General features: G+C 38.3%; 1 protein-coding gene across 4 annotated transcripts; it reads left to right on the top strand.

The window, feature by feature from the left end:
• Positions 1–5,283: 5,283 nt before the first annotated feature.
• On the top strand, positions 5,284–14,902 carry LOC117405323 (spermine oxidase). 4 transcript variants are annotated; one of them, XM_059031988.1, is made up of 5 exons: positions 5,284–5,539; positions 9,152–9,262; positions 9,929–10,365; positions 11,405–11,588; positions 12,418–14,902. In XM_059031988.1, the coding sequence occupies exons 2-5, from the start codon at positions 9,179–9,181 to the stop codon at positions 12,568–12,570; spliced, it is 858 nt and encodes a 285-aa protein (XP_058887971.1). In that variant the 5' UTR covers positions 5,284–5,539; positions 9,152–9,178; the 3' UTR covers positions 12,571–14,902. The 4 variants fall into 4 exon arrangements, with proteins under 4 accessions (XP_058887971.1, XP_033864189.1, XP_058887970.1 ...); XM_034008298.3 differs by having other exon boundaries at positions 5,284–5,360; positions 9,152–10,365; XM_059031987.1 differs by having other exon boundaries at positions 9,152–10,365.
• Positions 14,903–15,721: the final 819 nt, after the last annotated feature.

Here is a 15,721-nt window from a genome sequence, read left to right as displayed (position 1 = left end):
CTTCTTATTATTTTACCTCCTCTCCACACCCGTTCTCCACTCTCAAACACACAACCCAGAGTGAGTGAAACTACCTCTTTTATGCAGCTGTAGCGAGACTCGATTGCTAATCGATCATTCAATTGGAATCTGTGTATATCTGCACGTGAACTAATTGTGCTCCCCGTGCTTCCATACTAAACCCATTTTAATCTGCACATGGAGCGATTGTGCATTTCCCTGTGCCTAAATACAAATTACAACACTCGTGTTACATAGCCCAATTTATATTCCGTGCACCACTATATCCACATATAACAGACAACATGAAACACACCACATGCAACATAACACATGAAATACGCACAGGTGCGGGGGCACCCTGCCACAGGACTATTTTCTGTTGTGGAAGGTTATACCTCAAAATGTTAATAAATCTTTAGAAACTATATAGATTTCTCCTTTCTTTTTTATAACATGTTTATAAATCTGTTTTATAAAAGCAGTAAGGCACTTGAGGGCATGGGTTGTGCTGGATATTGTCACTTCTTGGTTGGTTGCAGGGACTCGACTGCGTCTCGTGCCTAACAACGCACCAAGAAGTGACAATATCCAGCACAACCCATGCCCTCTCGTGCCTTATTGCTTAAATCAACACCACATCAGGGCAGCAGTGTTTCATTTTCTGAGAATAAACAAATAAAGATCATGCATTTGTATATGGAATCTGTTGATTTGGGGAAAAATAAACTGCCAGCATGTTTTAATTTTTTTATGGAGGCCATTTTTTTAATCTTATCTTGAATACTGTGTAAACATCTTGTGAGGTATTTACAGCTGCAAAATAGTACTACAAAGTCTGTTAATACTGTAAATTCTGCAGTCTGTTAATATTGTAAATTGTACAAGGTCTGTTAATACTGTAAACTACAGTCTGTTAATACTGTAAACTCTACAGTCTGTTAATAATGTAAACTCTACAGTCTGTTAATACTGTAAACTCTGCAGTCTGTTAATACTGTAAACTCTACAAAGTCTGTTAATACTGTACTTAACTCTATAAATCAGTAACGTGAAGTGGTAATTTAAAGGGTTTTTAAATCCTAAACCAATCTAGTTATTTCAAAGGTTATTTTGTTCCTTATGTAAGGTTTTATTGTCTGAGGAATTACCAAAGTTTAAGCACTCTGCAGGTTTAAAAGCCTACTATCACAGGAGACAAAGCACATTGTACAGAAGTACACACTATTACAACCCGAGGTAAGAACAAACCTAGACTTGTCGGTCAGCCTTCAGTGTTGCCAGGTCTTCTTAACTTGAACCTTTTTAAACCATAACCTAAGCAACTAATAGCAGTTTCTGAAAGCAAAGGTGTCTGAGGTTCCAAAACCACAGCTAGAAGTGTGGTATGTAGATACAACAAGAGAAACAGGACTGCTAGATTTTGTATAATAAACCAAACAAACTGGAAAGAACTTTCCAAAATATCTGAGTGAAGGTATGAGTAGAGCTCTGTGAGATACTTGACTGTTAAATATACTGGTACATGATGTAGCAGCAACAATGAGAAAATGGGCTTGTGTATTTAAAAATGTTAAGACTTCTCTCGTTTCTCCAAGATGCAATCTCAGATTACAGAAGAGTGTGATATCATATAAGGCTGTAAAATAAACGAAAAAAATCTAAATATAATGGCGTTTTAAGTGTGATTTTAATTAAAAACAAACATTTGGCTCGGTTTAGATTGATTGTTTTAATGTGTTGCAAATATTTCTGTACAGTTGTGATAGCACATTTCAAAGAACTCTGCTAGGGAGAACACATATGTACTATTATTACCACCCACTTGGGATACTGTGTGAAATGTACATGGCATGGCTGTCAGCAAACATACCACGACTGCGGTTAGATGTCCCGGATAAACTGGGATTCTCCCAGCTTTCAGCCTTACTTTTTTTGTCCCAGTAGGAAACAGTAAAATTGTTAAGTAGTCCCAGTTTTTTTTAAGTACAAAATTGTAGCAGTGTGCTCAGCAAATTCATACAAGCAGAGTAATGTATTACATTGTGCAAGCTCCATTCAGAAATAAAAGAAACAATACGTAAGAAATAACCCACAACAGGGTGTGCGTTAAGACAATTCTTACCGCACGCCCTGGGTGAGTTGTGAGGCACGAGGCCGCAGGCTGAATACCTTCAACCACCCAGGAAGTGCGCTAAGAACTGTCTTACCGCACACCCTGTTGTGGGTTATTTCGCTTATAAAATGGCTACATTTTTTTTTTTTTTTAAATAAATACACAAACTAGCTTTTAAGGGAAAAAATAAGAAATATATTATTTTTCACAATGTTTCACAGCAGTACTACTCACAGTCAGGGCTGGATTAAAGGACGTGGGGGCCCTATGCATATTATGGCAAATGGTGTTATTGGCATATTAGTTAATCCGGCCCTGCGTTGGGGACAGAGGAGGTATGACACAGGCCCGGTTTTTGGGATGGAACCGCATAACAGTCTCGCGTTTTGATTGGTCCATGTCTGTCACATGAATACGTCGTCACACGAGTGGAAAAGCGTGCAGGCATTTTTAACATTGTGATCAGATAGATAGAGAGAGTGATCTGCTTTCCACAACCTTACCATTAAAATATAATGTGGTATTACACTGTACTGATATAACAAACTATGGGCGATTACTTTATATGAATTATCATGTTATGTACGAATGTAAGAATTGGCTTTCTGTGGTGGTGTACTTTTTTCTTTCAAGTAGCATATATCTCTAATCGTTTTTGCGATATATTTTAATATAAAACATATACGCTATTGCAGTTTTGTTACAGGATACATTAGTTTATCTCTAATGTAATCACAGTTTTACATACAGTGCCTTGCGAAAGTATTCGGCCCCCTTGAACTTTGCGACCTTTTGCCACATTTCAGGCTTCAAACATAAAGATATGAAACTGTAATTTTTTGTGAAGAATCAACAACAAGTGGGACACAATCATGAAGTGGAACGAAATTTATTGGATATTTCAAACTTTTTTAACAAATAAAAAACTGAAAAATTGGGCGTGCAAAATTATTCAGCCCCTTTACTTTCAGTGCAGTAAACTCTCTCCAGAAGTTGAGTGAGGATCTCTGAATGATCCAATGTTGACCTAAATGACTAATGATGATAAATAGAATCCACCTGTGTGTAATCAAGTCTCCGTATAAATGCACCTGCACTGTGATAGTCTCAGAGGTCCGTTTAAAGCGCAGAGAGCATCATGAAGAACAAGGAACACACCAGGCAGTTCCGAGATACTGTTGTGGAGAAGTTTAAAGCCGGATTTGGATACAAAAAGATTTCCCAAGCTTTAAACATCCCAAGGAGCACTGTGCAAGCGATAATATTGAAATGGAAGGAGTATCAGACCACTGCAAATCTACCAAGACCTGGCTGTCCCTCTAAACTTTCAGCTCATACAAGGAGAAGACTGATCAGAGATGCAGCCAAGAGGCCCATGATCACTCTGGATGAACTGCAGAGATCTACAGCTGAGGTGGGAGACTCTGTCCATAGGACAACAATCAGTCGTATACTGCACAAATCTGGCCTTTATGGAAGAGTGGCAAGAAGAAAGCCATTTCTTAAAGATATCCATAAAAAGTGTCGTTTACAGTTTGCCACAAGCCACCTGGGAGACACACCAAACATGTGGAAGAAGGTGCTCTGGTCAGATGAAACCAAAATTGAACTTTTTGGCAACAATGCAAAACGTTATGTTTGGCGTAAAAGCAACACAGCTCATCACCCTGAACACACCATCCCCACTGTCAAACATGGTGGTGGCAGCATCATGGTTTGGGCCTGCTTTTCTTCAGCAGGGACAGGGAAGATGGTTAAAATTGATGGGAAGATGGATGGAGCCAAATACAGGACCATTCTGGAAGAAAACCTGATGGAGTCTGCAAAAGACCTGAGACTGGGACGGAGATTTGTCTTCCAACAAGACAATGATCCAAAACATAAAGCAAAATCTACAATGGAATGGTTCACAAATATACATATCCAGGTGTTAGAATGGCCAAGTCAAAGTCCAGACCTGAATCCAATCGAGAATCTGTGGAATGAACTGAAAACTGCTGTTCACAAATGCTCTCCATCCAACCTCACTGAGCTCGAGCTGTTTTGCAAGGAGGAATGGGCAAAAATGTCAGTCTCTCGATGTGCAAAACTGATAGAGACATACCCCAAGCGACTTACAGCTGTAATCGCAGCAAAAGGTGGCGCTACAAAGTATTAACTTAAGGGGGCTGAATAATTTTGCACGCCCAATTTTTCAGTTTTTTATTTGTTAAAAAAGTTTGAAATATCCAATAAATTTCGTTCCACTTCATGATTGTGTCCCACTTGTTGTTGATTCTTCACAAAAAATTACAGTTTCATATCTTTATGTTTGAAGCCTGAAATGTGGCAAAAAGGTCGCAAAGTTCAAGGGGGCCGAATACTTTCGCAAGGCACTGTATAGACTGCCCCTGTTTTCATTTACGTCGCAAATTCTGGGCCGCTTTACTTTTCAGATAATGTCCCAAATTCTGGGCCGATTTGGTTTGCAGATAACATCCCAAATTCTGGGCCGCTTTGGTTTTTAGATAACGTCCCAAATTCTGGGCCGCTTTGGTTTTTAGATAACGTCCCAAATTCTGGACCGCTTTACTTTTCAGATAATGTCCCAAATTCTGGGCTGATTTGGTTTGCAGATAACATCCCAAATTCTGGGCCGCTTTGGTTTTTATTTTTTGGGATGTTATCTAAAAACCAAAGCGGCCCAGAATTTGGGACATTATCTGAAAAGCAAAGCGGCCCAGAATTTGGGACGTAAATGAAAACAGGGGCAGTCTATATGTAAAACTGTGATTACATTAGAGATAAACTAATGTATCCTGTAACAAAACTGCAATAGCGTATATGTTTTATATTAAAATATATCGCAAAAACGATTATAGATATATGCTACTTGAAAGAAAAAAGTACACCACCAGAAAGCCAATTCTTACATTCGTGCATAACATGATAGTTCATATAAAGTAATCGCCCATAGTTTGTTATATCAGTACAGTGTAATACCACATTATATTTTAATGGTAAGGTTGTGGAAAGCAGATCACTCTCTCTCTCTATCTTCTGATCACAATGTTAAAAATGCCTGCACGCTTTTCCACTCGTGTGACGACGTATTCATGTGACAGACATGGACCAATCAAAACGCGAGACTGTTATGCGGTTCCATCCCAAAAACCGGGCCTGTGTCATACCTGGAGGGGACTGAGAGTGTGAGTCGAGCTGACTTTTCTGGTCCTCTCTTTCCCATCACTGAGAAGAACTGACGGTTTGTCTGCTCGAGCCTTCTATGTTTCTGTACACACAACACGTCATTACTCGGACAGAGCCTGTCACTGTCGTTCACGCAGAAATTACCGGAGAAATAAAAAAGAAATGGACATCAATGAGAAACTACATGTAAACACACACAACCTAAAACTTCTACCAAAATAGAGTGAGAAAAAGGTGAGATTTATATCAATTCGGGGTCATTTTTATTATTATTTTTATACACAACCCCTGAAGCAGTTGTAATTGCTGTCTTTACAAAGGTACCACCAAATGTTCCTGTCAGGACACTGCACTCTGATTGGTTATCATATTGTTTACCGAAACCCTAAACCTAAGGTCAGTATCATATACTGCAGCCATTACACATCTAAAGCAGTTAATGTTTGGCAGTTAATAAGCGTTTTTGTTACTTAAAAAAAAAAGTGACCGGAGGTGCTGACTTCTTCAGTTGTCCTGTCAGGCACTGCGCTGTGTGTTGACTCGGTCTGTGAAGCTGGCAATAATTTCACTTCTGTTGCTTCCGGAATAGCGGAAAACAACAGAGGATCAGTGTAAAATAAGTCCCGTTTGACCCATCCTTTTGACAATCAGTATCAGGTATTTATTTTAAATAAAATATGTATCGTATTATTATTTCTTAATTTATATCTGTAGTTACACACATGAATTCATTATTATAAATCGAGCTGTTACAATATACATTTAATAAATATATTGTAACGGCGAATGTGCTGTGGTTTCTAGCGTGTGGTGACACAGTGCCGATAGTGGTAATAACAGACCAGGCCGGTGATGTGGTTCAGTTAGTATTTATAAGTACTGTTTATTGAAGTGCTCTGTTTCAACCAAGACAAGCTCAAGGGTCATTACAACTAAGATGACTAGATTTTAAGCTCTAGGGTTTTTATTTTTACTTTGCCAATGTTTGATCTAATAGCATATTGAAAGAGTGAATGCAGAGACTCATGGTGATATTCAGAGTGGAATCTTTTACTTTCAAAAACGGTTTTTATGAATAACTGATCTTATCTCTGTAATGTCATTTGTACACAGCAGGTAGTCATTACATTACACAGTAGCAATTCAATAATATCAAATTCCGAGATTACTGCTGCAAATCGAGTTCCTTTTCTGCTGAAGAAACTGCATCTTCTGTCTTTGATTTCCACTTTCCATCTCACTCTATCTCTATGCTATCCTTCAGTGTCCAATCTGCAAACCAGGCCCTTCCTGCATGACAATATTACATAACTCAATATTTCTATTTATTAAATGGTTACTTCATAGAATCTATTTTTTTCAAAATATAGAATTTCTTACCATTTAATATAGCATGCTATTTGTTCTGTATATGTTTTCTATTGCAGTTTCTGATTTGATCATTGTTTTTCTCCTATGAATCTAAAAGCTGTGATAAAGTAAAATACTTATAAAATACCTTATAGAGCTATCACACTATGCAACAGATAGCATTAACCTTAAATATTGTCTCTATTTCCTTAAAACTTTGCAGGATAAAATATACATTTAACACAATAATATAAATAAGGGGTCACCAAATTAAAAAGCGATGCCTCTAAGGCAGCTTATTTACATATATTTTTTAAAAAAAGCTAAAATGAAACAAGGACGTGGTTCTTTTTTTATAATTGTTTTAACCTATTTGTATCATATGCAGTACTCAACTATCAATGTAAATATTTTTTTTAAAGAAATTAAATTGCTACCAGGAGACATGAAACTATTGTATTTCATTATTGCTAAAAACAGCATAACATAAGAACATAAGAACATAAGAAAGTTTACAAACGAGAGGGGGCCATTCAGCCCATCTTGCTCGTTTGGTTGTTAGTAGCTTATTGATCCCAGAATCTCATCAAGCATCTTCTTGAAGGATCCCAGAGTGTCAGCTTCAACAACATTACTGGGGTGTTGGTTCCTTTCCCTCACAATTCTCTGTGTAAAAAAGTGCCTCCTATTTTCTGTTCTGAATGCCCCTTTAACTAATCTCCATTTGTGACCCCTGGTCTTTGTTTCTTTTTTCAGGTCAAAGAAGTCCCCTGGGTTGACATTGTCTATACCTTTTAGGATTTTGAATGTTTGAATCAGATCGCCGCGTAGTCTTCTTTGTTCAAGACTGAATAGATTCAATTCTTTTAGCCTGTCTGCATACAACATGCCTTTTAAACCCGGGATAATTCTGGTTGCTCTTCTTTGCACTCTTTCTAGAGCAGCAATATCCTTTTTGTAACGAGGTGACCAGAACTGAACACAATATTCTAGGTGAGGTCTTACTAATGCATTGTAGAGTTTTAACATTACTTCCCTTGATTTAAATTCAACACTTCTCACAATATATCCGAGCATCTTGTTAGCCTTTTTTATAACTTCCCCACATTGTCTAGATGAAGACATTTCTGAGTCAACATAAAGGTCTTTTTCATAGTTCCCTTCTTCAATTTCAGTATCTCCCATATGATATTTATAATGCACATTTTTATTGCCCGCATGCAATACTTTACACTTTTCTTTATTAAATTTAATTTGCCATGTGTCTGTCCAGTTCTGAATGCTGTCTAGATCATTTTGAATGACCTTTGCTGCTTCAACAGTGTTTGCCACTCCTCCCATTTTTGTGTCACCTGCAAATTTAACGAGTTTGCTTACTATACCAGAATCTAAATCAATAATGTAGATTAGGAATAGCAGAGGACCTAATACTGATCCCTGTGGTACACCACTGGTTACCTCACTCCATTTTGAGGTTTCTCCTCTAATCAGTACTTTCTGTTTTCTACATGTTAACCACTCCCTAATCCATGTGCATGCATTTCCTTGAATCCCTACTGCGTTCAGTTTGAGAATTAATCTTTTATGCAGGACTTTGTCAAAAGCTTTCTGGAAATCTAAATTAACCATGTCGTATGCTTTGCAGTTATCCATTTTCAATGTTGCATCCTCAAAAAAGTCAAGTAGGTTAGTTAGACACAATCTCCCTTTCCTAAAATCATGCTGGCTGTCTCCCAGGATATTGTTACCATATAGGTAATTTTCCATTTTGGATCTTATTATAGTTTCCATAAGTTTACATATAATAGAAGTCAGGCTTATTGGTCTGTAGTTACCTGGTTCGGTGTTGTCTCCCTTTTTGTGGATCGGTATTACGTTTGCTATTTTCCAGTCTGTCGGTACAACCCCTGTGTCAAGAGACTGTTGCATGATTTTGGTTAGCGGTTTGTAAATAACTTCTTTCATTTCTTTGAGTACTATTGAGGATCTCATCTGGCCCAGGGGATTTGTTTATTTTAAGAGCTCCTAGTCCCTTTAACACTTCTGCCTCTGTTATGAAAAATAAAAATAAGTCTCACCTTTTTCTCACTCTATTTTGGTAGTAGTTTTGGGTTGTGTGTGTTTCCATGTAGTTTTCTCTTAGACTGAGAAATTATCGTTCCAAATGCAAATAAACTAATTTGTATGAAAATACAAATTTTCAAAGGCAAATGAATGAATATGCAAATAAGTGTCTGAATTTCAACGGATATCTGAACATGAAAATTCCATGTTTGTCCCAGCAGTATATTCATTAGGTTATCTACAGAGGAAGTGTTTAAATGTGTGCATCATATCCAGCATAAGAGAGACTCTTGTCTTTTACCTGGGAGGATGGGTCAAATCATATTAATATAGTTAATTCAAAATTCTCTTATCAAATATTTATTATTTATTTGTATATGTTTTGAACTGGAGAAATACTACTAAAATGTATATGTTACATTTGCCTTACAGGAAACTCATCTGTTAAGAGTCACAGTAATGGCCACACTCCCAGTACTCGGTGAGCCCAGGATTGTGATAGTTGGTGCTGGGATTTCTGGACTGGCAGCGGCTGCCTCATTAGTAAGTAATGGATTTCGAAATGTCACTGTTCTGGAAGCTATGGACAGGCCAGGAGGTCGAATCCATACAATTAAGCCTTTTGGGACAAATGTAATTGAGCTGGGTGCTAATTGGATTCATGGTCAGGAGGGAAACCCCATCTATCAGTTGGCCATGGAACATGGCTTGCTGGCTGAAGAGGGAACTAGCATTACCATGTGTGTTCCTTCGTCGATAACGCGTCAAGATTATTTCTTCAGCCAAAGTGGGAAGCAGCTCCCTCCAGAACAAGTTGAGCAAGTGTGCTGTTACTTTAGTAAATTGATGTCAAAAGCATTTGACCAAGAGTTGGATGTGAAGTATAATTTAAGAAGTCTTGGAAGTTATCTAGATGAAGAGTTCAAGGCGTCTGATTTGGCCTCCTCAGAAGATGCCCGAAAAGTCTTTGAGTGGTGCAAGCGGAGTGAGTGTACAGACGAAGCCTGCTCCTCTCTGTATGAGTTCTCAGTTGGTCAGCTGTGGCTATACACTGCATTAGAAGGAGGCTTCTTTAACTCTGTGGGATCAGGAGGCTACCAAGCTTTATTGGATGTGTTTCTAAAAAGTCTGTCTCCAGGTGTCCTCTTGTGTAACAAACCAGTAAAGTGTATCCAGTGGGGTCTGTCTGAAACAAGTATCTCTTTTCAGGGTGCCTGTCCAGTCAGGGTGCTTTGTGAAGATGGTCAGCAACTAGAAGCAGATCATGTCATTGTGACGGCCTCCCTCGGCTACCTGCAGGACAATTCCTCCACGATGTTTAAGCCTGTGTTACCAGAAGAAAAGATGAGGGCTATTGAGAGACTGGGGTTTGGGGTGGTTAGCAAAATCTTCTTGGAGTTTGAGAAGAGGTTCTGGCCACAAGACTGTGCCGGGATTCAGCTGGTTTGGGAGGAAGGGCCAGAGGACAGGAAGGTTTACAAGTCATCGTTGGGTGATGAGGGCTGGAAGGACAAGTGGTATAAGAAGATCTGTGGTTTTGACATGGTGGCTCGCCATCCCAACGTTCTTTGTGGCTGGATTACAGGAAGGGAAGCGGAGCACATGGAGGGTCTCGAGGAGAAGACGGTTGGGGAGGTTTGTGTGAGGTGAGCTTCTGGAGATTCACAAACCCACACTACAACTCAATGGGCCCTTTTTTATGGTGGTTGTCTATGCTGCACTCTGTGAATATTTCTACCAACTGAATTTCTTCCACAATGATCACCCATTAGCAGAGAGTGGTGTAACATCATCTTAGTATTGTTGTAGAATATTTTCTCTAGATTTTGGAAATGTGCAATAAAACAGGACTCACCTGGACAGGAAGGGATTTATTTTAATTTAAACACTGAACTGCGACACCTTTAAATATCATCATCTAATACCAACAAAAATACATTCCCAATCTAATGTAAATCTTTTTGCATGTCTCCTTAGTTATTATTATAGGGCAGGGCAGCAGTGTGGAGTAGTGGTTAGGGCTCTGGACTCTTGACCGGAGGTCGTGGGTTCAATCCCACTGCAGCTGTATCCTTGAGCAAGGTACTTTACCTAGATTGCTCCAGTAAAAACCCAACTGTATAAATGGGTATTTGTATGTAAAACTAATGTGATATCTTGTAACATTTGTAAGTCGCTCTGGATAAGGGTGTCTGCTAAGAAATAAATAATAATAATAATAATAATATTATTATTTGTTTATTTGACAGAGTCACTTACAGCAATGTCTCACCCGAAAGACGGAGCACAAGGAGGTTAAGTGACTTGCTCAAAGTTGCACAGTGAGTGAGCTAGGATTTGAACCAGGGACCTCCTGGTTACAAGCCCTTTAACCACCGGACCACACAGCCTCCTCTAAGTAGTAGTTAACACACAATTTCAGAACAGATAAAGCCAGTGGACAAGTTCTGTAGTATCCAAATAAAGCAAGGGAAACTAAGTTTGTTGTAAACACAGACATTTATGGTGTATTATTATTTTCTTTTTTAATAAAGGCTGGCCCTGATTTCCAAGCAGTGGTACTTTTACTGCTACAGCGATGAGCCACTGGAGACCAATAACATATTTACTGTATTGTAGTTCTTGTCTGCCATGTTGAGCCCAGGGCTCTAAGCGTCACTGAGATTGACTTTGTTTTGGCCCCAGGTTGCTGAGATCCTTCACTGGCTGGGAGGTTCCTGACCCTCTCCGTGTGTTGATGTCCCAGTGGAGGCAGAATCCTTATGTCCGAGGCGCCTACACCTATATCCCTCTCGGGGTGGATGCAATGAGAGAGCAAGAAGCCTTAGCAGAACCTCTGCCACTTGAATCCTGTGACTCAATTTCGAAGGTACTTGTCTGATTGATCATGGCTGCATTTTTATATTGTGCTTGTGTGCACAATCCAGTAAGTCTCTTGCCCAAGTAAGTTTGTTTGGGAGTCTTATTTTGCCACACACAGACATCATACAGTTGTAATCCCAAATATGAGATGTATGGCATTCTAAAAATTAGCATAAAGATTATTTTTTTGGATGTGCAAATTAAAATGGACATTTAACTTTAAGGACTGAACGTTTTTCAGTGCGATGGTCCCCCAGGACCTTTTTTCTTTTTTTTTTTTGGCTGTATTTGACTCTCTTTTCTATAAAAATTCACTATAAGTCTAATTCTTATAGTAGTATCCTGGAATTGAATTGGATTTACAGTGTTTTCCCAGGTTTTTTTCTGAGCTCTAAACAAGTTCCTGTAGTGTTTTTGTTTCTGCGTCCTGCTGTAAACTCCTCCACCCTTTAAAAATTAAAATCAACATGTACTGCAAAGTATGGTGGCCCAGTAAGTCAAATAAATGAAGTGTGTTTTTTATTGTGTTTACCCGATCACGGGCCCAGACTGACACTTCAGTATGAACGTGTTTACACCATCACAGTCCTTAAAGGGTTTAAATTTCCTACATTTGGATAGCTTCTAAGTTCTATCCGATCTATTGCTGTTTGGTGCCTTTTTACAATATGTACCTCACAAGGCTATGCAGAATGGCTTAGTTTAAGTGCCCTTTCTATGCATATCTTTTGATCTGTCGTACCAATATCATAGATATAAACCCAAGATGATGCCATGTATATTTTGGATGGAATTGGGTGCTTTATATAAACACTTGCACCCTTATTTGTTTACAGCCTCTGCAGGTGCTTTTTGCTGGGGAAGCAACACATGTCCAGTTCTACACCACCACCCATGGCGCATATCTCACAGGAGTACGGGAAGCCCAGAGGATCATACAGCATTATAGCGATAGGCTGCATAGCCCAAATGGAGAAAGAGCTTCTTAGACTAATAATCTTCACAGAGCTTTTCTGTGACATCACCCTTTGTATCTTTTGATTGATTAATTCCACGAATCTTCTGGCTAAAAGTGCCCCCATTCCAAATGAAAAAGGAGGAAAGACAAATCACAAACAAGAAGGAGAAACGCTGCAGTGAAAGCAGATTTCTAATGTCTGTAAGCACCACAAGGCCTGTCTCCCACCACAACAGAGAAACACATTGTCTTGTATATGTGGTGTTTTACAAAAAGAGAATCTCCAGAATGTCTGTGGATCCCCTGGGCTTTGTGGACAACCAGGGACCCCCCTACCCCAATTTGAGTACCACCGTCCTGGGCAGAACCTGTAATGTGTGTGCAATATGTGACTGTAGACAAGCAAGTACAAACTCATGGTTAGTGGTGTCAAATGCAGCTGTAATGTCAAGCATCTTTGTCTGCATTCAGAAGCAGATTGTTCACTACTCTGAGAAAGAATGTTCTAGGCTATAATTATCCTAATACCAGAACAGGTATTTTACAAAAACTATTAGAAGAAGAATACAAATTTTAAAAATAAACCCAGAATGATTGCAATTTCCTTGACATAACACAATGTCCCATGCCTACCACTATTTGTGTTGTTTGGCACTCTCTGTCAGGCTAGTGAGCAAATTGTCTTTAAATTTGTTTATTTACAATGTTAAACAGTTCAAGTGTTATGCTCTCTGCAAAATGACAAGTGGAGACTAATATACAAGAAATATTAGAAAGAGAAAATGTACTAACGAGAGTAGGTCATTTCGCCTGTCAGGTTCCTAGTAACTGGTGGAGCTTAGCTCTTAAAGGATCCCAATTATTTAGCAGCAAAAGGCAAGTGGAATCCATTAATATTTAATCAGACAATTTTTAGTTGTTACCATGGAAACTTGCTTGTAAACATATCAAACTTGCCTCACCTCAAGCTCGCCGTGGTTTAATGATACGACTCGTAAGATGAAATATGAGGGTTGTAAACTAGAACGGAGATGGCAAGAATCTAAATTGCATGTTCATTACATCGCATGGAAGGGATCCCTGGTTAAATATAGGAAGACTCTGGCGTTAGCTAGATCCTCATATTATTCCAATTTAATTGAAACAAATAAAAATAACCCTAGATTTATTTTTGCTACCCTAGATAGATTAATGAATCCTTCCCCTAATAGTCCTACCCTTGACATTGGCTCCTCTCACAGCTGCAATGACTTCTTACATTTCTTTAAAAATAAAATACTAGACATCAGAAATGAGATTCCACAGACACCAGCACAATTTTACCAACTACACCTATTAAGGCTGCTATGGGGGCTTTTTCTTTGATTACCTTACAGGAACTGACAGAGCTAGTTCGACAATGAGAGATACTACATGCTCTCTTGATCCGATTCCTACAAAACTATTATAAGATGTTCTTGGTGTTATTAATACCCACATTTTAAAAATTATAAATGGTTCACTTTCCTCCAGTATAGTTCCCTCAGCACTTAAGGTAGCTGTGGTAAAGCCTATTCTTAAGAAACACAATTTGGACCCTAAAGTCCTCAATAACTATAAGCCAATCTCCAACCTACCATTCTTAGATAAGTTTCCAGAGAGAGTTGTTGCAGTTCAATTACAAACATTTCTAACTCTTAATGGCATATTCGAAGTTTCAGTCTGGTTTTCATGCTGCACATAGCACCGAGATGGTGATACTGTAGACCAGGGGTTCACAAACTTTTTTTACCCGAGGCCCACCTGTTCAGCTGCATTAGGCACTGCGGCCCACTATTAGCACACCTTGGGAAAACGTCAAATTAAAAACATGTTATATGTTTAAACCTGTAACATTCTAAACCTAATCTAAACTGTCCTTCATTCATTTGAATAAATATTGTGAAAGATGGGAATCCCATAGCATATGCACCAAGTGAAAATAAAAAAATTGAAACAATTTCATTTTAGTCAATAAAATAAATTGCAAAAACTTACAGACGTTTTTATCAAACCTTTGTATAACTGAACATTGATTGATTATTGATTATTTTTCTTGGTTATCAAACAAGAAATAAGTGCATTCATAAATACCTTAACAGGAATCACTTTCAGTAAAACAAGTACAATGTGCACAAAAACATAATTATTAAATCCTAATTTCTGATCACTAACTAAACCGTCCAGCCGTTACCACTCATGCTGAACTGTCAGGCACAAAAGACGAATGCGCTCAATACAGAGGGAAACGGGAGCCTTGCAGAAGTTACTTTTTTTGCCACTAATCTGTGCAACCAAATACAACTTGCAAAATGACATTCTGCTGGCTTGCAACATCCCCGCCCCCCAAAAAAAATAAAGCACAGCTGCGCCATTTAACCAAACACAAAGGAATTTACCTGGAGCAGTAAAGCTGGTGATGAGAAATCCAGATTAGATTTGTGGACGGTTTCTTCAGAATCACTACAATACATTAAAACTGTTTCACATCTGCCTTCTCCTTTTATGGATCACAATGCTATGTTTTTAATTTAAATGGTAATCTCTCTAATATAAATGGTAATTTAACTGGCTACTGGAAATTTAACTAATCTTTGTTAAAAGACAATATTTTTTGTGATAAGGTGAAAACTTTGATTAATAATACACTATATGACGATTTAAATAAATCAGACATTAGTAGAGCTTTTTATTATTATTATTTGTTTATTTAGCAGACACCTTTAGAGACTAGGGTGTGTGAACTATGCATCAGCTACAGAGTCACTTACAATTACGTCTCACCCGAAAGACGGAGCACAAGGAGGTTAAGTGACTTGCTCAGGGTCACACAATGAGTCGGTGGCGGTGGTGGGATTTGATCCGGGGACCTCCTGGTTACAAGGCTGTTTCTTTATCCACTGGACCACACTGCCTTGTTTCTGAATTCAGAAACAAGGTTGTGGAATTTAGTAAAATTAAACAGGAAAAAAAAAGTATTTTTTCTTTAAATGATAAATGATCCTCTTTGATTAATAAAGGTGTATTGTCTGACGAGGAATCTTTAGAATGGCAAAACATACAATTAGCACTTGATAATTATTTTATTGAACTAATTAATGGCGCTTTCATTCATTCATGTGCTCAATGGTTGGAAAATGGTGAGAAAAATTCCAGTTATTTTT

The sequence above is a fragment of the Acipenser ruthenus genome, chromosome 10 (assembly GCF_902713425.1).
Source record: "Acipenser ruthenus chromosome 10, fAciRut3.2 maternal haplotype, whole genome shotgun sequence".
NCBI lineage: Eukaryota > Metazoa > Chordata > Actinopteri > Acipenseriformes > Acipenseridae > Acipenser > Acipenser ruthenus.
The sequence above is the reverse complement of the archived record's forward strand: the minus strand, read 5'-3'. Positions and strand labels throughout refer to the sequence as shown.

Coding starts and splice junctions, on each gene's coding strand:
- LOC117405323 (XM_034008298.3), top strand. CDS start 9,179: ATGGCCACACTCCCAGTACTCGGTGAGCCCAGGATTGTGATAGTTGGT. Junction 10,366..11,404: donor GTTGGGGAGGTTTGTGTGAG/GTGAGCTTCTGG, acceptor TTTTGGCCCCAG/GTTGCTGAGATCCTTCACTG. Junction 11,589..12,417: donor CCTGTGACTCAATTTCGAAG/GTACTTGTCTGA, acceptor ATTTGTTTACAG/CCTCTGCAGGTGCTTTTTGC.